General features: G+C 44.4%; 1 protein-coding gene across 3 annotated transcripts in view; it reads right to left on the bottom strand.

The window, feature by feature from the left end:
* Window positions 1-975: 975 nt before the first annotated feature.
* The window catches only part of LOC142814621 (protein sax-3-like), a 181,604-nt gene continuing 158,587 nt past the window's right edge, over window positions 976-23,992 (bottom strand). The window contains exons 5-27 of one of the 3 annotated variants that reach the window (XM_075893673.1): window positions 23,634-23,761; window positions 23,129-23,253; window positions 22,199-22,559; window positions 21,493-21,744; window positions 21,027-21,206; window positions 19,131-19,255; window positions 18,279-18,504; window positions 16,954-17,069; window positions 16,386-16,557; window positions 14,041-14,205; window positions 13,208-13,235; window positions 12,877-13,041; window positions 12,045-12,207; window positions 8,707-8,797; window positions 8,503-8,577; window positions 7,741-7,937; window positions 6,729-7,089; window positions 5,221-5,328; window positions 4,066-4,260; window positions 3,667-3,774; window positions 3,433-3,543; window positions 2,723-2,852; window positions 976-1,436 (exon numbers count right to left, since the gene is read on the bottom strand). In XM_075893673.1, coding sequence (XP_075749788.1) covers window positions 1,409-1,436; window positions 2,723-2,852; window positions 3,433-3,543; window positions 3,667-3,774; window positions 4,066-4,260; window positions 5,221-5,328; window positions 6,729-7,089; window positions 7,741-7,937; window positions 8,503-8,577; window positions 8,707-8,797; window positions 12,045-12,207; window positions 12,877-13,041; window positions 13,208-13,235; window positions 14,041-14,205; window positions 16,386-16,557; window positions 16,954-17,069; window positions 18,279-18,504; window positions 19,131-19,255; window positions 21,027-21,206; window positions 21,493-21,744; window positions 22,199-22,559; window positions 23,129-23,253; window positions 23,634-23,761 — 3,610 coding nt within the window. In that variant the 3' untranslated portion in view covers window positions 976-1,408. The remainder of the gene's footprint in view (window positions 1,437-2,722; window positions 2,853-3,432; window positions 3,544-3,666; window positions 3,775-4,065; window positions 4,261-5,220; window positions 5,329-6,728; window positions 7,090-7,740; window positions 7,938-8,502; window positions 8,578-8,706; window positions 8,798-12,044; window positions 12,208-12,876; window positions 13,042-13,207; window positions 13,236-14,040; window positions 14,206-16,385; window positions 16,558-16,953; window positions 17,070-18,278; window positions 18,505-19,130; window positions 19,256-21,026; window positions 21,207-21,492; window positions 21,745-22,198; window positions 22,560-23,128; window positions 23,254-23,633; window positions 23,762-23,992) is intronic. The other 2 variants (XM_075893674.1, XM_075893675.1) reach the window with 2 other exon arrangements.

Raw genomic sequence — 23,992 nt, 5'->3', positions numbered from 1 at the left:
GTGGCGGCTGCATTTCCGATGGAGGCGGAAATGTTGTAGGCCCGTGTGCTCAGATTTGGGTGCACGTTAAAGAACCCCAGGTGGTCTGAATTTCCGGAGCCCTCCACTACGGCGTCTCTCATAATCATATAGTGGTTTTGGGACGTTAAACCCCACATATCAATCAATCAATCAAAGATGTGACTGCAATTTTAACGTACGGCCTACCACATTGTCCGTTCTATCATACTCAAGTCTTAGCTTAACCCATTTCACGCATATTATATACGGTTTTATTTTTATGATCGTTTTCAGACAACTCGAAACGGTGCAAGATATGATGGTCTGGAAGATCGCAAAAAACTTTACTCGGTGCTCATTCTGTTAAAAAAAGCGAAGAAGGAATGGGGAACAGCGCAATGGCATTTGACAGATAGCGTAAATCAAATGACCTTAATATGTCGCTGAAAAAGTAAGAAGAAATGTTTCCGAAGAAGTATCAAAATTCAAGAACAGCATGCGGCAAGAAGACAAACTGTCGTTCTCGAGTAACACACCTTCTCAGACTTTCAGCAGGTAAACAATAGTGACTTCTTTTATTTCCGTGACTTCATTCTGTCTTCTGGTTTTTGTACACGCATTTTACGTAAAAATTAAGCAAAGTCTTCAACAATAAATTAAAAGAAAAAAAAAGCCAGGGTACGCTGACCCACACGGAAGGGATAATGTCATCTGTACACAAACGGGTGATCATCTCTGAAGATTTCGGCGAAAAGCTGCGCCACGTAGGAAGAGTGTCCCGCAGCGCCCAGTCAGCAATCACAATATGCAGAGCTCAGTCCAGTAGTGATATGCTCTAAAGTGGCGGCACTGTAAGAGTGAGCCGGGCGCTGACGATGTCCACCGCTGTACAGGCTTGGACTCGGCACATACATACAAAAGGTTGCGATCGCCTTCGCGCTTGCATATCTACAAAACAAAATCTTGCATATATATAATTTTTTTACACCTCTTGCTAAGTTCACACGCACCACACAAGCACTCACACTCGCGAAAACACAAACACACCAGCTTCGTCCTCCGGTACACGAGAGGCCCGATGCCCGAGGTGTCTCCATTTTTCTTCCCATTATTGCATGGTATATCCATATTTGGCACTCGTCGCATCCGCTTGCATACTTTGACGGACTTGTCGTGCTAAAGTGAGCTGCTTCTACGACAGCAACGGAAGGAACATGGTCGGCAAGTCACGTCGACGCGTTTACACAGCAGTTATATTTCCACCAACTTCTCGCGTTTGCATCCGTATGTAAATGGCAGGATCTTGATTAGTGGTCCTGATGCAGGACCGCCATTTTGTCTTGATGAAGTAGAAGCGCTTCTTTCATTCTTTGTTGTTGTTTTTTCTTCTTTGAAGAAGCAACGCACTTCATGTAGACCCATGGTAGAAATGGTCACTGAAAACACACACACAAAAAAGAAAGTCTGTGAGGTTTTCTATAAATTTAAGGCATCCAGGCATATACAGACACTGCGCGCCAAACTTTCGTGCTCGACAACACTGATGAAGTATGTGAGCTTCCAGCTAAATTGAAGTGCACACCTCCACTTCTTGCACATGTCACATAAGTTCATGTGCATTCAAACCAATTTATTGACACCTTTACTACACATGTTTTATGTTATCCTATTCTTCTGTCTTGTGCTAAATCTTGCCTTAATATCTTTTTATGCCTTCACGCTTGCCGTCCTCAATCTTTATCAGTAACCTTAAAAAATATATCTTCGTACCTATTGCACACAAAACGTGTTCAAAAGGTCACCAGTTGCCCCCGGGCTAGGTGAAAAAACAAACACACACATCCTAGGAATAGCACATACTGTTACGGAAACTTCCGTCAAATCTTGCAGTCGTGCATGACAAAAAGGCATTAGAAGGGAAGCACGAAGCCAATCTTTTCTGAGTAGCCCACTTTTCATACTGAAGCCCATGCTCACTCTCTCCAGAAATGCCAGCGCCTGCTGTATCACGTCAAAAAACAGCTAGCATGTCATTGGTCAATGATCGACACAAACGCTGTTGACAGAAACGACGGCGTTGGGTTCAACTGCACTTTCGTCTACGGGATACCACCCTATGCCGGCGCCGTGCTTTATATACTGCTAACAGTGAACCACACTCGCGCAGGGGAACCAAAACGCGAGAAGCACTCTGAAGTAACTTATTTATGCCACGCCGCTTCTGCCTGCAGCTTTTATGCCACTCCCAGCATGCACGTCGGGACGAGAGAACAGAAAAACCAATTAAAGGGCATGGCAAACTTCTGTGAGGGCCGTAGGCAGAATTTTTTTCCGGGCAGGGTGGAGGACGGTTGGAAGAGGGGGGGGGGGGCTTTTTGAAATGGTGATTTTTAATTCTGCATGCCGTGGCAAAACAAAAATTGGCGCGGGGGGCACACGGCCGGCATGCCCATCTCGCTATACGCCACTGAGTCCTGTACTTCGCGCGTTTTTTAACAATTCGAGAAAATTTGCAGCAGTGTATTCGTGAGACCGTAAACGAAGGTAATGAGGCCATAGGGCGATTACTTAGAAAAGTGGTTAGGCGCCCCTCTAAAGAAATATTCGGGCACGTAATAGTCGATTGAATCCTTACAAAAGAGCCAAGCAGCCACTGCGCAACAAATCTCTGATGTACTTGTAGAACAAACAAAAAATAAACTGGGGAGTTTTCCCTACTCACTTTAATATTTGGGCACTGACTTCTCCGTCCCGACTTACTGCTCTCCACTGTTTTCGTCCACTCTCAGGAGGCGTCACCAAGTGGGGAGGATCGTTGTAAATGTGGAAGCTAGGTGGCTTGTATGGTGCACCTGAAAAGTAAACAAACAAGTAAATGCAGTTACGAGCTCGTGAATGATAACGTAAAATTAGCACAATACCTATTGAGAATTAACTCAGATAACTAGAAAAAAAGTAATTCTACGAACATAAAAAACTATGCGTGTGTTAATAAGGAGGAGGAGGAAGGACAGCGAAGGTGTGTTAATCGGGCTATGAGTTGAGGCAGGCGCGTTATCACAGACAATCATTATTGTTAGATTGTAGCTTTTATGTAAATGCACTGTCGCATTAGTAGGTGTAAGCGACTAGCGCACACTTGTGGTAAACAGTTTTAGAGAAATCGGAGCACCAAAAGTTGTTTTATTTCTGCGCAAATATAAATATCTGTGAATGGCATTTCACTTCCGTATTGAAGTGAGTACTGAAGCTCAATATAGCTCGCCCGATTCATGGCGTTGCAGACGCTGCTGGACAAGGTTGACTTTTTTAAAAAAACCCGCCACTTAAAAACTTTTAATCGCAATCGACTAGTAAAGACCATGTCCTTCAATTGTCTATTAAACTGCGATGGTCATGCCAAACATTTCTCGGCCGCTTAAAAGTGCTTACCATCATTGCTTTGCATAGGCTGATTATTTTCATCGTGTTCGAGACGCTGGTCATCAAACGTCCTCTGACTAGGCAGGCTTAATGAAAAAAGCTGATTCTGGGGATGTGCTTCTGCAAAACGAAAATAAAAATTTCAAGAATAAATATATTGAAGATCGTGGAACTTTTTTTTTTTTTGCAACAGTACATTTCAGGTAACAAGACGTCCTTAACGCTTCGTTCTGTCGTACTTACCAGTATTCTTCATCTGATGCGTTAATGTCTTACTCGCATTGGGCGGCAAGTTCGTGACTTTTTGATTTTGCTGGTTATGATGCCTTTCGTGAGCATTGCGCTTGGCACCTGCACGTCAATAAGACAGCACACGCTTTTCTTGAAAGCAGAAATAAAGGAACATTTCTTTTTTCTGCCGTTAGGCTATGCCGAGGATTTAAATCTCATGAGTGACGTACACATTTACAAGTTTTATGTGAGGCGAAACGTCGTCCCTCGCGTCATTGAACGCAATTTTTACTGGTTAGTAGATATCGCGGGCAATATAATCTACGGTTTATATCAATCAGCACTATGGCCGCATCTCTGAGTTCGGACATCATGCAGGGAGTGGCTCTCTCAAAGTGGTGAACTACGGACCTTGCTCTTGTGCCGGTGTTGTTGTAGATACGACTGAGCCGTTGACTTGGAAGCCGGCATTCTGCGCTGCTCGCGCTACTGCGCTAGCAAAGTCCACCTCGTTGTAGACGGGGTCGTCATAGGAACTTGCGCGGCTAGAGCGGCCGCTGGTGCAAGAGCTGTTGCTCCGCTCCGTCGTGCTGGCCCACGATGGCGCTGCGTAAAGAAGCAAAGAGAAGAACATTGCGTAACTTCTAATAAAAACTACTGAGCCGGCAGTTATGAAACAGCAACGCGCAAGTACCCCGCCACGAGGGACGAGTAACAGTTTTCATTATAACTGATCGTTTTCGTTGTCGGCATCCTTTTTTTTCGAAACGTAGCGATGACAAATTGCTACACAGGATGTCCCTTATAGTCACAGCTTTACTTTATCAAATACAGTACAACCTTATTTCTCGCTTATTTCTTTCTTTTTTGCTGGTCCACGATTCCTGCTTCTTTATTTCTTGCTTCTTTACAAGACCGTCTTTATAACTTGCTGTTAGCCACGCCTGTATACAACCCCGGTTCCTTGAATTACACACCTCTTTTTCTCTCCGCCAACATCATAAAACGTATCTTGTTCACGCATTATTACTTCGTTCCCCTTCAAAACGAGTTGTAGGGTGTAAGCTATTGTCTAGACAGCCTTTTACCAAAATAATTTTGAGACTATTTTTGCTTTCGATGAGTTAGAGGTAACGTAACTACCCTGTTATGTTGCGAGCGCCAGTTTGAGAACGCAATCTTCTTGTTTCCCTCAGCTAACGTCGGCAAGCGGCACTTCGTTCCTCTGTTCTTTCATGTGACGTATTAGTGGGACTTGCATACAGGCGGAGAGGGGGGGGGGGGGGGGGGAATGTATGCAGAAGTTGTGTTCTTCGAACGGCGGAATGTGGCCACGCACTCTCCATCTCTGCAGGGTTAAGGCATACTTTCCAGCTAAGCCAAACACAAGGCATGGCAATGCTACCCCACAAGGACAAATTCAGTTTATAGTTAACAAAAGCCCACACGAAAACATGCAGTGATGCTCTGTCAATAGATAAATCATGCTAAGGTTGCCCCAAGCTCTCTTTTTTTATTGCTCGTAAGTATGAAAGCGTACTAAACTTCGTGGCAACAAATACTAACCGTGGCTTGGTGCATAGTCTGTGTCTCCGGCAATGCTGGACTCTATCGAACGCGGCCGTGTCATTAGTTCCACATCCGAGTCAGCGTTTGTGGGCTCGTATATGTAACCTACGAAAAAAAACAAAAAAAACTTAGATGATCCTTCCATATAAAAATCGATATAACACTTAAGTAAAACGTGTCTTTGCAGAGGTAGTTGAGCGTTTATTGCGCATTGTTTCAGCAACAGCAACAAATTGCTAAGACGCGTTAGGGACGGCAAGCAGCTCTAAACTTGCAGCGCGCACTTCAAGCAGAGCGCACTCACGAAATTAGCATACACAGGAGGAGTGCGGACTAACAACTGTCACATTTCTTCCTGCGTCGTGCATCAGCAGCGCGCTCCTTTCGCTACCGCGGCCGTGGCCGCTTGCGAATTCGTCCTCTCCCGAAGTACGAGTCTGATAAGTGCGCGCGCAGAAGATAACACACTCCAAGGGACCATGAGGATGGGGCTTCGTGGAGGCGATGACTTTGAGAGCTCGTCGAACACGAGATCGTCACGCTATGTCGCCACTGAGCTATGAGGACTGCCAAATGTTGTATGGTGTATATAAATGGCTTGCCGTTAGCCCTCCAGGCAAGTACGTTTTGTAGCGTAGTAATGAACGCTGAGCATCATGAAGCTGCTGCTTCGATTCCGCGCGACGTATCTTTACCTCCTGATTTTCGCTTTGCAAGCTCTTAGTATATATTTTTGAACATAACTTTCGTGACAAACGTCGGCGGAGCCGTGGTGAACGCCGACATAAAACACTTTCGTGTTAAAAAAACAGATCTGAGTTGGGCGAACATTGTCGTTTCTTATTTCATGTCCACGCTTCCTTGACACTTAAAATCTATATTTCACCATCTTTCCTAACTCTGTGCGATGTATCAGCTGCATTTATTAGGAGGGTCATGAACTAGCACTTGTGCTTGGTGAGAAAACACATCCTGTAGATAGCACACACCGCTATGAACATATCGACCGAATTTCGCACTCTTGTGTGGTAAAGAGAGCTTACCAGCGTTGCGCGAGGGTGCTATTTTTTAAGGCACCAGTTTTCTATACAGAGGCCTGGGCTAACTGTTTTCAGAGTCGGCAGCACTTCCATCCCTGTGCAGCTACCACCGAACTTGTCGGTACGCGATCAGACAGCACATAAAGCGTGTGACACATCAGTACGGCTCCGCACACTCTCAACGTATTCGATAAATTTTCGCGGCACTCGACTTGCGGGTTACTAAACTCCGACACCAGCATCATTTCATGATTACTTGAAGAAGTGGTTCAAAGCATCTTCAGCACTAGTTGATGCAACGGGTTCGGTAGAAGAGGTAGGTTTAAGTTTTTTTTTTTAACTATTGCTGGCACATTCTAAAATTATTTTGTGTAAAGGAAGCAACTTTTTCGTTCGTTTAGGTACACTAAAAAGCACGCACTATGCTACAACACACTTTCAACAGACGTCGATGCTTGTACTCACCCTGGGTCGCGCCGAACCGATATCCTGTTGGGTCTGTGACAGGGATCGAAGAACGGGGCTCACTGATGAGTGATGGCAGCGAGGACTGCACTCCCCTGTCTATGAAAGGGTTGCTGAACAGCTGCTGTTGCTGCTGCTGCTGATTTTGCTGCTGCTGTGACTGCTGGGGCTGCAGCGGTTTCAGAAGGGGCCTTTGCCCCTTGGGAAAGAATGGCGGGACGTTTTGATAGGAGTCGCCATAGGAGCTCCCTAGGCTGTTGCTGGATTGGTTCATAGTGCTCCTTGGGGAGTGCGTTTGTACTCGAGGCTGACCGTGTGCTCCCCTCACGTTGGACATCGGTTGTGCTCCGTTTATTTGAAACTGAAAAAAAAGTTTGTTGTACTGCGAAAGATGCAAGCAAAATAGGCGACGAAATGAATAGACACATGCTTTTCGTTTAGAAGCTGAAGGGCATGGCAAATGCTGTGGTGTACAGGAAAACTCGGGCAAATATGAGCGTTCATTTGTTTTTAGCAGCCTACCTAGGCTAAAACAGGACATAGTTTCCATGTCTATTTCATGCATTGGTTAGATATATAATCAATATGCATATGCACAGTCATGCAATACACACAGCTACCACTCAAGCGAAACCCTTTCCCCAAAGCCTTTGAGGCATTGTTCATATGCTCATTTTATTGATAGCTCAATCAGAAGGCCCGTCTAACTAAACTGCCCTTATGAAAAAACCGTAAACAGATAAGTTGTTTAACAAGATTGGGGTATGAAATAACATACACCTGGTGCTTCCTTTAAAAAAGACACACCATAACAAATATGAGGTGCATCCCTAGGTCACCTATACTGACAATCAATATTTAAAAACAAAACTATGCTGGGAATACAAAGCATTTCTAATGATCATTTTGGTGTTGCAATAAATGCTTATCGAATGCCAGTTGGTTACCATTCCAAATTTAGAGCTTCCACTGCATGCGTTGTACTCAATGCACGCATTCTAACAGTGCTCACCTTCTGCTTGAGCTGCGCATTGCGAGGTGGCGTTCCTCTAAGGCAAGCTGGAGTACCAGTTGGAGACCCAGCCTCGCTGGGTGGTTGCTCAGGCGGTGGAGGAATAAGTTCAGACCAATTCATCATTGGTCCCTTGGACGAAGACCCTCCCCGAGAAAATTTTTGGCGGCACTTTTTGATAGGCATTCCATACTCATCTGAAATGACAGTGATACCACGGCGTTGAAGGTACACTTCTGTTCTAGCGCAGTCTTTGGCCGCAGTGATTGTGCTTTTGAATACTAAGCCCCATATGAATACTAAATACCAATCCCCATTGTGTGTATGCGCCATACGGCTTCTCAGGGTGTTCTGAGCTATTAGTAGTACAAATAATGACCAAATAGATCAAAATCACTGTTATAACCGTTAGAAATATTTACAATAAAAATGGTCGAAGCTCTGAACGCTGATCAAAATAAAGAAAAGCAAGAAATTGAGCATAAAACAAAAATTGCTCAACGAAAATGCGTTATGCACTTGCAACATTTCCCAAGTAAAAATTTCACTGTAGTAAAAGTAAGTTGTCAGAATTCCAAAGTTGTACGGAAAGCGCCAAAATGTATTGCCTCTGTGACCGCTCTAATTAAACAGCCACATGACACCTCCTATTGTTTACATGGCTGGCATATTATTTTCGATAAAACAGTTGTTCTTGTGGTCAGATATAGATGCTGTACACAGTTGAAATCAACTTCTACATACTGTGAACAAAACTATTACCTGTTGTGTAGCTTCCCGAGTCACTTGCTGGACTAGCAAGCTTGTCAGAATCTAGCAGCCGATCTGTAATACCATCTGCAAAAATTATCAAAGCAGTAAGGGTTAACTTTACTGCGAAAAAAAAACATCATAATGGTTAAGCTGTTTTAAGTAATACTTTGGCATCATGAGCCAGCTGCAAAGAAAAGCAACACCAATGCCCACCTTCACTCGCGCGCGTGAGCTCCAAGTCAAAGCCCTTTTCAGATTTCCGGCTTCCTTCCTCGGCTGAGCTACCACTGCGAGCATCCTTAGCCTGAGATGGAGAAAAAAAAAGAAATAAGGACTCTTGATTCTATTGGAATTGTGAAAATCCGAACAACAATCGATATGTAGAAGACATATTTCGATCATAGGTGGTGCATAAAATTATTCAATAAAACATTTCGCAAAAAGTTGAAAAAAAAAAACATGCGTTATAATCACCGAGTTTCAACTAGTCAACAGACGCAGACGCCACACTAAAACGGGTGGATTTCTCAAGGTATACTATTTAGCGAAGCGCTGTTAGTGCTATATCTTATGACCTAGAACTTGCTTTCTATGCTTGATTGCCGATTTTCGAATATATAACACTGCATTACAAACGAACGTTTTTTGTCCGCCGCTACATAAAACCTTCGTGGAAAGTATGTAGCTAAAGCGTTTTTTTTTAGTTCATTCTTGGGAGAAGCGTGGTGTCCACTATACACTTACAAGGAATTTTGCGCAAATTTTTACGCAGGAGCTGACGACGATAGAGATTGTACCTGAAGTGGGTATATTTATTTATTTATTTATTTATTTATTTATTTATTTATTTATTTATTTATTTATTTATTTGTACAATACTGCGAACCTTGAGAGGTCCAAGCAGGAGAGGGATGTACACATCCAGAAGACATGCGTACGGATGCAAGATCGACACATGAATGTGAGGGTACATAATCAACAGGTGAGTATACAATCATTATACATTGGATGACAGCAAGGGTGAACACTCTGGCAAAACATTCCAATCGGAAACAGTTCTGGGAAAAAATGAATATTTATATTGGTCTGTACGGGCAAAGAACGGTGTAATACTTCGGCTATCTATGTTTGTGACGAGACGCTCGACTAGGGTTATTAGCTATGTAATCTTGTGACTGGATTCCCAATTTATTAAAATATAGCTGGTGTAGAAAGTTTAGACGGGCACTTTTACGTCGGTTGGCCAATGGCTCTAGGTGTGCGAGCTCCAACATAGCTGAAGGGGAGTCGCGACGTCTAAAACGTTTATAAATAAAGCGAGCTGCCAATCTCTGAATTTTTTCAAGCTTTTCTTTATTAGTGATAGTATGGGGGTCCCATACAATGCTTCCGTATTCCAGGGTGGGTCTTATAATGGATTTGTATGCAATGAGTCTAAGCGACGAGGGGGCATCACCTAATTTATGCTTCAGAAATCCTAACTTCTTTCTCGCGGAGGAACATATGTTATTTATATGTGTTGACCAGTTAAGTCTGGACGTCAAGGTTAACCCCAGGTACTTATGTTCCTCCACTTGTTTAATCTGATAATTGCCAAGACTATACATGAAGTGAGATTTATTCTTATTGAAGATGCACATGTGAACTGTCTTGTCGAGATTTATAAGCATATCCCATTTATTGCACCATTCCGTTATTGCGTGCAAAGCATGGTTAAGAACGTGCTGGTCAGCGGCAGACACTATGTGGCTAAATATGATGCAATCGTCTGCAAACAGCTTAAGGCATAGAGGGGGCTTTACAATTTGGCCAAGATCATTAATATAAATGTTAAATAGAACCGGTGCCAAGACCGAACCCTGTGGGACGCCAGAGAAAACATCAAGAAAACGAGAACAGGCACCGTCAATTTCAACATACTGTTTTCGGCCAGTTAGGTATGAAATGACCCAATTGACGACTTGTGATGGAATGCCTAAGTTTTTCATTTTTGTTATTAGTTTCGAGTGTGGAACTCTATCGAACGCTTTCGAGAAGTCTGTTAGAACTGCGTCAATCTGTCCGCCCTCGTCAAGTACCTGTGCCATCTCATGGACGGTAACTACTAATTGAGTTGCAGTTTTGTATGCGTGACAATTGATAGTTGAACAAGAACAAGCTTTTGTAATGGGTTGAAGCATTGGCCGACCCACTCGTTACGCAATTCGCATTGTGAGACGCCCAGTTGTGCCTTTGCTTCTTTGTGCTGAAGCACTTTACTATGCTTATACTAACGCGATCCCTCTCCCGTCAGGAAGTCTGCTAGGGAAAGTTTGCGACGAAGTTTCAAGCATCGTCATGACTTTGCGGTAGAAAACTGGACTGGCACGCAGGTGACCCGGGTTTGAATGCCGTTGTGTCTTTGGTGCCTTTATTTGCTAACATTTTTTTTGTTATTTCGTGTGACAGTAGTTAAGGGCCCCTGCGGCGGCGGCGGACAACAATGGCGCACGCGACTTTTGTTGCTATCTCATAACAGCTTTCGCTGCTGTATAGATGCCTATACACATGTCTATTCAGAAGATTCAGTAACCATTGACAATGCGTGTCTTGCGACAATTATCCAATCCTCCTGGAGTCTTGCGGCGGAGCTGTTTAAGCTGGAGTTTGGTCCCTGTGTCGTTCGCTTAAAGCTACTCAGGCGGATGTGCGTCACAGGAACTGGGCGAGCCCCCCCCCCCCCTCCCACTACTATGTGCAGTATGTGTGAGGAAAAGCAAGAATAGTAGAAGGAAAGAGCAGAGTGAAGAAGAGAGGCGGATAGTGGGGGTGGGGGGAAGAGAATTAGGTTGAAGTCTGCAGGGGTGGGACAGAGAGTAAAGCCAAGTAAAACGAGAAGGGCTCAGGCAACGAGTCGGTGGTAGGTTGGCGGTGAGCGTTACGCGAAATCTTTGCAGGTCGAGGTGGAGAGGGAAAAGAAAAAGACACGAGGGGATGAAGGAGGAGACAAATGTGAAATTAATATTTTTGGTGAGGCAGCAATTCAACACGGACGCTCACTATTCAAAGGCAACCGTGGCAAACAACTCGGCCACCCAAGCACGCTAGTACTACAAGTAGTTACGGCAACCTTTATGGTTGCTTTTTCATTGGCGAGAGAACGAGAAAAAACGCAGGGATAAAAACTTCGGAAGAAAGGAAAGAGCAAAAGAAAAAAAAAGATAACATAGCATGTATGGTGTAGTCTAGCTAGGGGCTGTGAATGAAAATTGAAGAGGAGGAGAGAAGGAATTGGGCAAGAGTGTAAAGCGTAGCATAGTCATGAATATCGCAGTATAGCAAGGACATGAGAAAGGGTTGTGAAGGTTAGGAGTGATGCGAGACTCAGGAGGAGAAAAAAATGAGAATACGGCTATCAGCTCTGCTTTTTCCTGTCTTTGCACCCCTAGCGCACAGCCGTCACAATATTTTTCGACGAATCTGCCTTCGACAGTCATAACTTCATTGGGTGAAAAAGCTTCGAAGAAACGCACCTCTGCGTTAAAATAGTGCGACAATACCATTTCACTTACAGAACCATTTAGGCTCTTCTGGAGTGATGGGTTTATCAACGTGGTTGTTGCATAGGGCTCTGGGATTGAGGGAAGGTCTTTCTTGTAGAAAGTTGTCATGCTTTGGGCATCTACTTCTGCATAGTCAGGCGCATTGATCCCACAGTTTAGAGGTGCATAGACACTGTAAATGAAAGAAACGAATAACAATGTTATCACTCGGTAAAAACACTGATGCACATTGTGAAACTCGCGTATTTCCATTTTATATCGTTATGTTGACAGGCCGTTGAGGCGAATATTTATTTTGGCCCATTCAAGTACCTCCTGGGGCACGTTAACATGTTTAAATGGTGTAATCATCTTCAAAGCTTTCACAATTTAACGTTTTTCGTCATCTGTACTTTGGATTTACGATTTTTTGGCAGCGATTTTGCTGTGCAAAACCAGGGCAAATGGTGCTGTGAGGCCCACGGGACGGCTCTATGCTCTCCCATTGTACAGTACCAAGTACTCAAAATCTTTAACCACTTTTTTAAAACACTTTTTGTTATTATACATGGGCTTCTTTCAGCATCGCGATGTTCGACGCCAACGAACGGCTTTTTACTCTTTCATGGCAGAGCACATCGTACTCTAAATTATTAAAAAACTCTTTCTACACACACACAGACTAAAATATCAGCTGAAAAGCACCTACTGATAACAATGCAATTTCCATTGAAACATCCTCTGGGAATGCCACGGATAATATTATACAGCATTGCTTATGCGAACAGCAATATTTGCAGGTTATCATAACGGTTACATGCTAGGTTTAAGCATATTATTGACATGCTGGGAAGCAACTCACCTAGAATAATTAAGATCATTCGTAGCACAGCTCATTTTATTAAGAAGCTTGGTTTCGCAAAAGGGGTCCTTGGATTGGTCAGAGGTTCTCCAGGCACTATGGTTAATCCACAAGGCTTCGTGAGGACTAAGGCCAGGGCGGCCATTGAGGGAATTGAAGCAGTTGCTGGGGGTTTAGGGGGGAAGCAAGGAAGTCATTCGTTCGTTATTTTCAGTAGTCTGGTTTGTCAACACATTTTTCTCTAAGCATGCAACAGGCATGCCAAGTGTAAAACAGCATGAATAAAAAGTAGTAACGTAAACGCAAAACCTTAGTAAGCAGAATTGCTTACCTGATGTCTTCTTGCTTGTGCACAGGAACTAGGAACAAAATAAAAAAAAGGAATTGTACAATGAAAAGAGACAGTATAGGAAGACAAAATAGATGTATGTGACTTTTTTTACAATGTAAAGTGTGGATTTCACAGCAGACATACGGTATATCTAGCGATTTAAATTAACTGATTGAATATTTGATTGATTTATTCGTTCCTTCATTCATTATTTTCTCGGATATTAAGGTGTAGGTGTTGGGTGCATGGGCTTTCAACAATATCATTGATTGATATGTAAGGTTTAACGTCCCAAAACCACCATATGATTATTAGGGGCGGCGCCAGGGGGGGCAAGGGTGGGCTGGAGCCCCCCCCCAAAATTCTCGCCTGCCCCCCCTATGCCTACCCAAGTGCCCGGAAGCATATATTGAAAACCTAGTAGGAGCAGAGCTAGCTTGCCCCCCCCGGAGGAACTCACTTTTCGTGGTTGCCCCCCCAGTTAGACATCCTGGCGCCGCCCCTGATGATTATGAAAGACGCCGTAGTGGAGGGCTCCGGAAAGTTCGATCACCTGGGGTTCTTTAACGTGCACCTATATCTGAACACACAGGCCAACAACATTTCCGGCCCCATCGGAAATGCAGCTGCTGCCGACGGGATTCGGTCCCGTGACCTGAGGGTCAGCAGCCGAGTACCTTAGCCACCTTGGCGGGGCTAAAGGCTAATCAATATCAGGAAATTTGGTAGGCGAAATTATAGAAAATTACACGAGCAAAACAGAAAATATCATGCTAAGGCACGAGACTGACAAAAACGTAAAAGAAACCCATCTTTTATGCTTGCGTGCTTACCTGTAGTGAGTGATTTTGCATGTTGCAGTCTTCGTTTTCTTATCAAAAGTAGGATGAAAATTGTTACAGCCACGAGCAGCAAGAATCCAAAGAGCGCAATGAACCATGACTGTGTTACTATGTTCTGAAAAGGTGTAGAAAGCGATGTCGATTCCGCTGGGCTTTCTGTAAAGAAGAAAACAGAATTCGCAGCCTCGTGAACCTCTGGATGTATTCAAAACAATTGTCTCAGGTACGTTTTTGTGTTAGTGTTATGTATAACATAGCTGTGCTGCTGTTATGATACTAGACCATTCTTTCCTCGGTAACTTCCCAGCCATTTTCATCACCCTTTCATCCTCTTGATACGTGAAAAGCTTATAGTGACGGCATATTCAAACTGGATTTCGTAAGTTCTTCTTAAAAGACCCCTGGCAGCGAATGTTTTGGTTTGCGGCAATTTCCAAAAAAATATGTAGGTCGGCGTCTGGCAATGGCAAAATAAAATCCTAATTGCATCGTATAATTATTGTTAGCATTTTCAACTCACACGTATTTTCCGTCAGTTCAAAACGCCCGCTTTAATACCATAAGAAACTAGCGCCCCACAGCGGGGCAGCGCCTCAGACTACGTGTGCTCAATCTTTAGTGACGCTGAACGCACTGTTTTTATTGAGCTGAACCCGCGGGAGGTGAAAAATGAAACAGTATGGGTGCTTTGAGCGCGTCCCCTTCTGAAAAAAGGAATTCACAGTTTAGCCAAAAGGGCGAAGCAATGAATGCGATAGCAACATATTCGAATGTTTTACTAAGCCAGGCTAGAATTTTTAGGAGCAATAATATCTGTAGTAAACATTCGCTTGCTAAGCAACCAGGTTTCCTGCGGCGCGACCACACAGTAGATGACTACAACAAGGCTCGTTGCGTAGTGACGGTGTTGATATACGAAGTGAGGCTGGCAGTCAACTCAATTAGATACGATCTCACGTAACACTACAAAACGCTGGTGTAAGAGAACACGGCTGCTCCAGGTATAATTTTGGCACCGTTTTCCACCGTTTTGTGTGTGTGTGTGTGTGTGTGTGTGTGTGTGTGTGTGAGAGAGAGAGAGAGAGAGAGAGAGAGAGAGAGAGAGAGAGAGAGAGAGATGAGAACGCCACCCGTAGAAGCTCCCGCCTGCTGTGGGGGCACAAGGCGCGCGCTGATCGTTGCCGCGATAGCACGGTGACAATATGCGCCCCCCTCCCCCCTGTTCGCTGACGAGATAAGCGCGCGCGCAGACAAGCTCGGCCGGAAAGGCGATGTTCACTTCGCAGGGAAAGGACGCTAGCGCATCCTTCCCTGTTTATATATACATACATATACATATAAGTAAATGATGGCGGCGGCGATTGCAAAAACGAGCCGGTACTGTTTACAAAATTGATATCGCAATGAAAACATTCCTAATTGATATGTGGGGTTTAACGTCCCAAAACCACTTCATGATTATGAGAGACGCCGTAGTGGAGGGCTCCGGAAATTTCGACCACCTGGGGTTCTTTAACGTGCACCCAAATCTGAGCACACGGGCCTACAACATTTCCGCCTCCATCGGAAATGCAGCCGCCGCAGCCGGGATTTGAACCCGCGCCATGCGGGTCAGCAGCCGAGTGCCTTAGCCACTAGACCACAATGAAAACATTCCTAGCGTTAGTAGCCAAAACTACTTTGAGAGCCGCTAACAACAGAGCGTGAAGGGTGACGAACAATAGCCTTCGCCATGTGCCGGCCGGGAATTCTGCGCGCCCCGCAAATGTTTTCTGACGCTGACCATACTTGTTCCGCCTCAGCAACATCACGAGGAGGCGGCGTCTGCCTACGGCACACCACAAAAAAATGTCCACTGAATCCTAATAATCCTATGATCACGCACCCTTACTTTAAAACCAATTTCAACTATTTTAGAGACTACACTCGCCACTGATAATCGGCTAAAAGTGGCCTCGCATGCAGGAATATCCAACAGCACAATCATCTCGAGTATCCAAATTAGGTGTCAGGGGTCCTTTAAAACCGTGGCCTTGTAGCACATTAGTAACACAGCGTTACACTTCTTACTTCTGTTCTTTGTGTGGAGTCTATCTTACGGCGTGCATGTTCACCTCTTCTAGACTGTAACCTTGTTGAGCGCTGAACCCACGGTATAGATGTGTGTATTATTGCAGTGTGGTACCACGTGACTGCATTCCAATTTAGGTGCAATAACCCCCGCTTAGCATAAAAAGACGCTCGTTACGTTCATAAAATTGAGGCTGCACGAAAGGCGATGCCAGTAATTATTCATGGTACTTTTACAAAATTGCGGGTAAAATGCCGCAGCTCACCCATCTTGAAGAGCACGGCGCTGCTGGCTGGTCCACCACCCATGGTGGTCAAGGCGACGACGCGTGCTTCGTAAGAAGCTCCCGTCTTCAGGTTGTTTAGCGTAAGGCTGTTAGTCGTAGAGTTTGTGCTCCGATTGAAGTGAACATTGGAAGAGTTGCCGTCCACGTACACCTGTATACAAATTATTCGTTCTTTCAGCCTTCCAAAACTGATGCAGTCCTATGTCTCTTATCATGTTCCCTCTTCATGACCCCGTCCTGCAGTCGTTAGTTTACGAGAATTGAGAACGAATGCAGCGCGTAGTTGTCACTTCTTCGACAAGCATAACACCAAACCCAAAATTTATTTGAAGCCCTGCGTGCATTGATCTTGACCGTGCAGCGACATTTACCTCATCACCTGAATTCATAAAGTTGCGCGTCACGAGTGTTCTCGACGTATACAAACTATGATCCTTAATTACATAACGAAATGACGCAATCAGTGAAAATTTACGTGGTGTTTTAGACGTAAATGGTGGCGTAGAAATATGCATCAAATTAAAGAGTGCACGATAAAAGTGCTTACGTAATATCCTCTCAGCCTTCCGTTGCGGTGCTGAGGCGGTGGAGGAGACCAGAAAATGGTCGCCATGGTGCCGTTCACTACTTGCACTTCCACGCTTTCGGGTGGCGCAGATGGTACTGTCGAAAGAGATGATGTAACGTAAGCATGCGGTGTGCTGAAATTTCTTCGACAAGAGCAGCAAACAGTTCGCCTCTTTGGCTGCGTACCTGGGACAAACAGTTGGTTACATCGCAAACAGGAAAGAGCCCCCCCTCCCCCCCCCCCCGCCTCCTCGGCAGTACCTTACACTACTTGCCAGCGCAATAGACTATCCGAAGAATCAGTGTTGTCATATACTTCATAGCTTCCTCTGACCCTATTATTTGTTTCAATAATTAGTTAGTTAGCTACCTAAATATATTGTTTAAAAGAAGTATATATATAAAGCCATGTTCCGGTGCTTTTCGCTGTACCGGCACACGATTTTCATATTGTGGGCTTTATCCTGTCACCCTTCAGCCGTTTCTCAGCAGTACTGTCAGCCTATTCCATGTAGACGTCCCCGTTCCTGTTCGTTCCTACGCGCAATGTCATCAGCACAATTTTCCCTTTGTATCAACTGATCATGCTTGCCTGCACTATCTGGCCACGACGAGTGACTTGCTCCTCACTTTGCGCAAAACCCTTCTAGAAGTGTTACATGCGCACAAAACACTCGTGGCACACTACGAATTAGTGAAGTCTGCCTTCTTCACGATTGCCTGGCGCATGCCACCTTCAGCAAGCGAAAATGTCAAGAAAGACGTCTTCTATTCGGAAACTATTCATCTGGCAATACCGGCTGTTCTGGTCCCTGCCAAATTGGGAGGGGGCCACAGAAGAAACAAAAAAAACGGCTTATAAGCGGAACAAGCTTTACGAACTCTGGAAAAAAGTGCGAATGAACACCAGGGTGCGTAAATACATACATACATACATACATACATACATACATACATACATACATACATACATACATACATACATACATACATACATACATACATACATACATACATACGTACATGCATACATACATGCATACATACATGCATACATACATACATACACACATACATACATACATACACACATACATACATGCATGCATGCATGCATACATACATGCATACATACATACACACACATACATACATACATACATACATACATACATACATACATACATACATACATACATACATACATACATACATACATACATACATACATACATACATACATACATACATACATACATACATACATACATACACATACCGCGGGTACAACTAATTTAAACATACCATCTTCCATGGTCTGAACACTCCTCGAGTTACTTGGTGGGCCTTCAACGCTTCTGTAGAATGGCACAAGAAAGAACTCGTACTTCGTGAACTTCTTCAGGTCATTGAGTACGTATGAGAGTGCTCCGCCATTTAGCACGGTCACCATGTTGTACTTTTGCGATCCTCCACTCATGTCTCGAAACCGAATATAAAAGCCCTCCACGTAGTCTCTCATTCCCTGGATCTGTGCGAGAGAAAAAATAAACGGCAACTCATTAGGACGAACAGAGTTGTTTTTCAGTAGTGCTGGAAACGGTGCCAGTACAGAAATAGTGCGAAGTCAAAGCAGCTGCACAAAAAAAAAACTTGCACTTGGTACCATCTACGTGAGTAATGCTTTCTGGTGCACTTCTAAGGACTTGATGCAAACCTTTTTTCTCAAGATACGTGTAATAGAAGCATCATGTTTGGTTCACCTAATACGATAGGAATACATGCATAAAATACACTGACTGAGTTAAAATCTTGAATCATTGCTGAATGGCGTTAGATGCTATGCATGCCCAATACACCAACAAGCATATGCATCACCACTAATAGTAAGCGAGAGGTATCGTAGGTGGACTTCACCATGCCAGTAAAATATTGCTCCGCTCACTTGAAGTTAAAAAGATCCAATTATTATGTACTTTCCCGTCTAGGTACCAGCATTCTATTATCCTTATTTGCCTCTGTAAATGGGAGTAAAGTGCCACAATGTATTACAAGAATACAGAGGCGCAAACTGAAATTCGAGTTATTTCTGAGCAGTCTACAAAAGATTGCCCTAAGTGAAAGGACAGCGAAAGTTTATGAAGCAATGGGGAGTACCTTCCAGCTCAACTTGACGGCTGTTGAGCTTACAGCGCGTATGTCTTGCAGGGATACGATGCATGCGCTGAGCTTCGCGCGTGCCTCGTCAAGGTTGAACTCCGGGAGAAAATGAGGCGCCATTCCTGTAAAAAAGAAGTACAAGTAAGAAGAGTCACTCTCCCATATTGCTTTTATCTTGATCTACAGAAAAGTCATGTGCTTGCCGTCTTATTCAGCATCACTTTTAATCAAGCTCTGCGTTACAGATATTGTCGTTTTTGTTGTATTTTAATAGCACGGAAGTTTTGATTCTACCTGAGTCGGGTACTTATGATTCGAAATTATTTATGTTCACCTACACATAGCAGCGGTTCTTGCGTTGGCTGCCTGCACCCAAAAGCATTTCTCGCGCATTTGGTCACCCTACATTCGCTGAGAACCAAAATTTAGATAGAGGGGAAAACAGCGCTCCGAGACGGAACAACAAAAATGAATATAAGTGCACATACACCGCACTGACAAGTGAATTCATTATCACTTGGCCAACAATAAATATTAGCCCACATGTGACGTCGCAGAAACAGCAAAGGGAAAGGTCCCCACTAACAGGTTTGTCAGCAAGCCCACTCGCACTTAGCCCTCGAAGAAACAGTGTGCTTTCATTGGAAAAGCAACAGAGAGGCAGCTGACATTTTTTTTCTTTCTTTGTCCCGCATCGCCACGCCGTTTTTTGAGGTCGGTATGTGCCAAATAAACCGCCAGCAATGAGTGTTGTGAAAATTAGTATCCGAGCCACGTATTTTGTCAGCCAGCCCTTGTTTAGTCCTCTCAAACATTGCGCCGGAGCTTGAAAGTTCATATTAGGCTCAAAGTCTGCGCTCAAAAAAGTCACAGCTTTGTCGCTATGGCGGAGCAATGAATGCGATAGCAACGAATTTGAATGCCACGCGAAGAATGGAAAGCAGATCTAAACATGTCACACGTTGCTCACGCACAAATGGCGCACGTAACCTACTCACATGCACAGATGAACGCGAATAAGTATCTCAGTTGTTACTTCGCTGCGTCTGAAAAGCGCGCCCTTTTTGCAAACAGACACTGTGCAGTGAGGGCAGGGAACTTTGCGCGCCCGATAACTACAACAGAATCGTTCCGGCGCAAGACCAAGGCGTACGATTCTCCCCACCGGCAAATAGGCGCGCGCATGCTCTCGCATGCGCGCGCTTATCTGCCGCTGGGGAGAATCGTTGCGGAGGAGGAGAGGCGTCCTACCCCTCGCCTCCTTCGCATGGTAAAGTACGCGCGGAAGATGAACGCACGAACGCGCGTCGCTGCGACGTGATGATCTGGCGACGCGCGTTCATTGCGCCATCTCGCCGGTATTGCAAAAAACATGGTATTCTCCGAGCTCGGCATTGCCAGCGGTAAGTGGTAGATGTAAATAGCTTGCCGTTTGAACGTTTCGGGGGAGGTGTTCCTTCGTGGCTCAGTGGCTAACCCCACGAGCTCACAAGCAAGAGGTCGGGCGTACATTCCACGTGCTCGAGTGTTTTTCTGGATCATGTTTTTTTCTTCCGTTTTAATATATATATATATATATATATATATATATATATATATATATATATATATATATATATATATATATATATATACGGTGAATGACGGTGGTCACGACGCCAGCGGTGAACTCCAACCGAGAGTTGCTATCGAAAAACATCTGGCCTCTACGTCCGTATTAGGGTGGAAGTGTGACGCAAGTATGCTCATCTGTCTAAAAGTAATAATCAAAATTACTTTTAAGCAATTCCTAAAGGCTTCTTTCATATGCCACCTTGCACTTGGTAAAGACAGCGAAGTCTCGGCGCTTAACAGCGTTTAGCTAGACATGCTTCATTTGAAAGTCGCACTCACCTAGAGTCCGTATAGGTTCAGAAACAGGGCTGGGGACTCCTTGTCCATGAGAATTTTCGGCTCGCACGATGAACACATAGCGTGAGTCGGGTCGCAAAGCTTGTATGGTGTATTTCTCAGAAAGCACTCGATGGGCTGCCAGGACCCACCCACTTTGCAAGTCACTGCTGTAATATTCAACTGTAAATGAACAGGAGTGGAGTTGCGTTACCTTTCCTGTTCTTTCCAGAAGATATCCTAGTGATGGGTAATTAGCTACTTCACGTGATAAAGAAAGAATGATTGAATTAGGTAGTGCACTGTAAGGGTTCATCATTATCTATCAAAACTACTGCGAAACAATTAGTTATCTGTTTTGATTGGTCATGAAGCGCCTATTTCGGTCATTGATAGTCTCGGCTAGCATTCCTTTTCTCCTTGTTCAGTTTTTTGTTACAATATTTTTATGTAACCACCAGCAACTCACTTGTATATCCTTTGAGTGATGAAGCACCCACTTTCTCACTGCGTCTCCAGGCAAGCGTTATCGATGTTTCTGTTGTATTTACGGGCACCGGCTGTGAAGGAGGACCGGGGAACGTGGAAGGGTCAGGGGATCGATGGAAATTGACGTTGGGGTTATGCGGAGATTCAATACTGAGCGACGCTGTCCAAGACGTCTCGCCGCTTTCACTCGAAGCCTTGCAGGTATACGCTCCACTGTCCAGCATTTGCAGATCTTTGAAGGAAACAAGAATGGCACGAATAAGACATCCCTTCGTGAAGATATTTCAGCAATCGGCAAGCATTATGACATTGGAAAGAAGTTAGTACTAATAAGTGTTCTGATTTGAACATCAAGTTTGAACCACTTTTATCTACTAAGTCTTTCATAGCGACGGCTAGTTACTGCAGGCGATTGAAAAGAAACGATCATGGTTTTAGGCTGTCCAGTAACCACCGTCTAAGGCGTGAAAATGATTTGCACTGGTCTATGTTACATTTCGTTCAAGGGCTGAACGCAGAAAAAAACATGAAGAGGCAACGAGTATGGTCTCCTCTTTTTTAGTCCTTTGCTTTAATACTGTAACATTGAGAACAATGCGCCACAAAATATCCCACCCGCAAACATTCTTGGCGTACCTGTCCGCTTTGCGAATACTCTAAATTTTTCGACGGTTCCATGTACTTACCCTGTATCTGAAGTGTTCCAGACTCCAGAAGCGTGTATCGGGGCCTTTCATCTATCCTTATCGGAGCCCCGTTGTACAGCCACTGCACAGTGGGCTTGGGCGTACCAGTCGCATCGCAGGGCAGTTGAGCGGCCGTGTGCAGCGGCAGAGTCTGGTTGGCCGGTCCGAGTCGTATGATGGGAGGTGGAAGGTCGGCGAGCGCTGTCACCTCCAGGTGGCCCTTGGCCATGCTTGAGCCCACCACGGACAGCGCCGAACAGACGTAATAGCCACGGTCCTCTTTTCGTACACCGGTGATGGTCAGAGTTCCCTCGTTGCTCACCGAGAAGCGGCCATGTGACTTGCCCGGAAACATCAGCACCTGCGTGGGTAATATGGCAGCGCAATGGAGACTCGAGGGTTTGTTAGCAGCACGGTTTTTTTTTTTGCGCTCACAAATAACAGTGCCGTCAACGACAGTAGTACGTTATTTCGACAAAAAAGGAATCGCTTCCAGCAGCAAGAACCCGGAAACGTTGGTATTTGACTCCGGTATACGAAAACCGACATGCTTGGGCCAGCTGGCAACCAAGTCTCATTTTTCATCAACCACTCACGGGGAATGTTTATTACCATATCACAAACACCAAACCAGCAAAGAGAAACAAGCAGTTCCTGTCTGCAAATGCGTACCTGTGAAACCTTGAAAAACTTGGCGATCCGCTGTACCTATATATATATATATATATATATATATATATATATATATATATATATATATATATATATATACATGACGCACAAGTGTTCCCTTGCGTGGAGCTTACGGAGCGTACCACTTCAGTGTGAACCAGTGGTCACAGCAATGCCTGTCATGTGACACAAATGGCCTCCGATCTGTCGTACAGATTACTGAAATGAAGGTAATAGCAGAGTTGTAGGGACACTAACCTGGTTGCCTTCCCGGGTCCAGAACACGGAAGGTGGGGGGTTGCCCGTCGCAAGGCAGTCAAACTTGGCGACGCCGTTGAGCCCCACTTTCTGGTTCTGGGGCGTGAGGCGGAATGTAGGACGTGCTACAATGTGACAAGAAAGAAAAAAAAACTGATGAGTTCCCACAGTCTTCTCATAAATGCAACCTTTGACAAGACTTTGGGGACCATTGGTCTAAGTTATTGCCTAAATTTAAGTCTATATGTGTCGGATATATGTCCCGAGGACGTAACTCACTGTTTGCGAACTTCAAACTATTGCAATATTAGCAGCATAAAATCATCACAGTGCACGTAAAAAATCGCTTTGTTTTGCATGTTTAGACAAAACATCATACTTAGAGAGAGCAGAATCAATGCATATTTTATGAGTGAAAGATGTGAATTGTCAATACAATTTTCACACAAAAGGGGAAGTACTTTCACACAAAAGGGGAAGTTCACACAAAAGGGGAAGTACTTACAGTGCACGGTTAATGTCGCCGACGCAGAGACTGAGCCAACAATGTTTTCTGATTCGCAAATGTATGTTCCCTCGTCCGCGAGAGCGACGTTCTTGATGTGCAAACTCTTGTCGTCTTGTACATAAGCCCTGAAAGAAAAGTGTCACACGTCAGATCTTTTTCACTTTCCTGAACAGGCACTTCACAAAATGTGTGTTTTGTTGATGTGTTTTGAACAAATGAGGAAATAGCACAAACCAGGGACACCTGTTTGACTAAAAACACGACACGCGTGCTGTTTAAAAATGACGAAGAAAAAAGTGCGAGTAACAAAATACAACAAATCTCACTACATATAGGATATTTAGGACACATGAAGA

Source organism: Rhipicephalus microplus, chromosome 4, assembly GCF_043290135.1.
Source record: "Rhipicephalus microplus isolate Deutch F79 chromosome 4, USDA_Rmic, whole genome shotgun sequence".
Classification (NCBI taxonomy): domain Eukaryota; kingdom Metazoa; phylum Arthropoda; class Arachnida; order Ixodida; family Ixodidae; genus Rhipicephalus; species Rhipicephalus microplus.
Note: the sequence above shows the minus strand (reverse complement) of the source record. Positions and strands in the feature narration are given on the sequence as shown.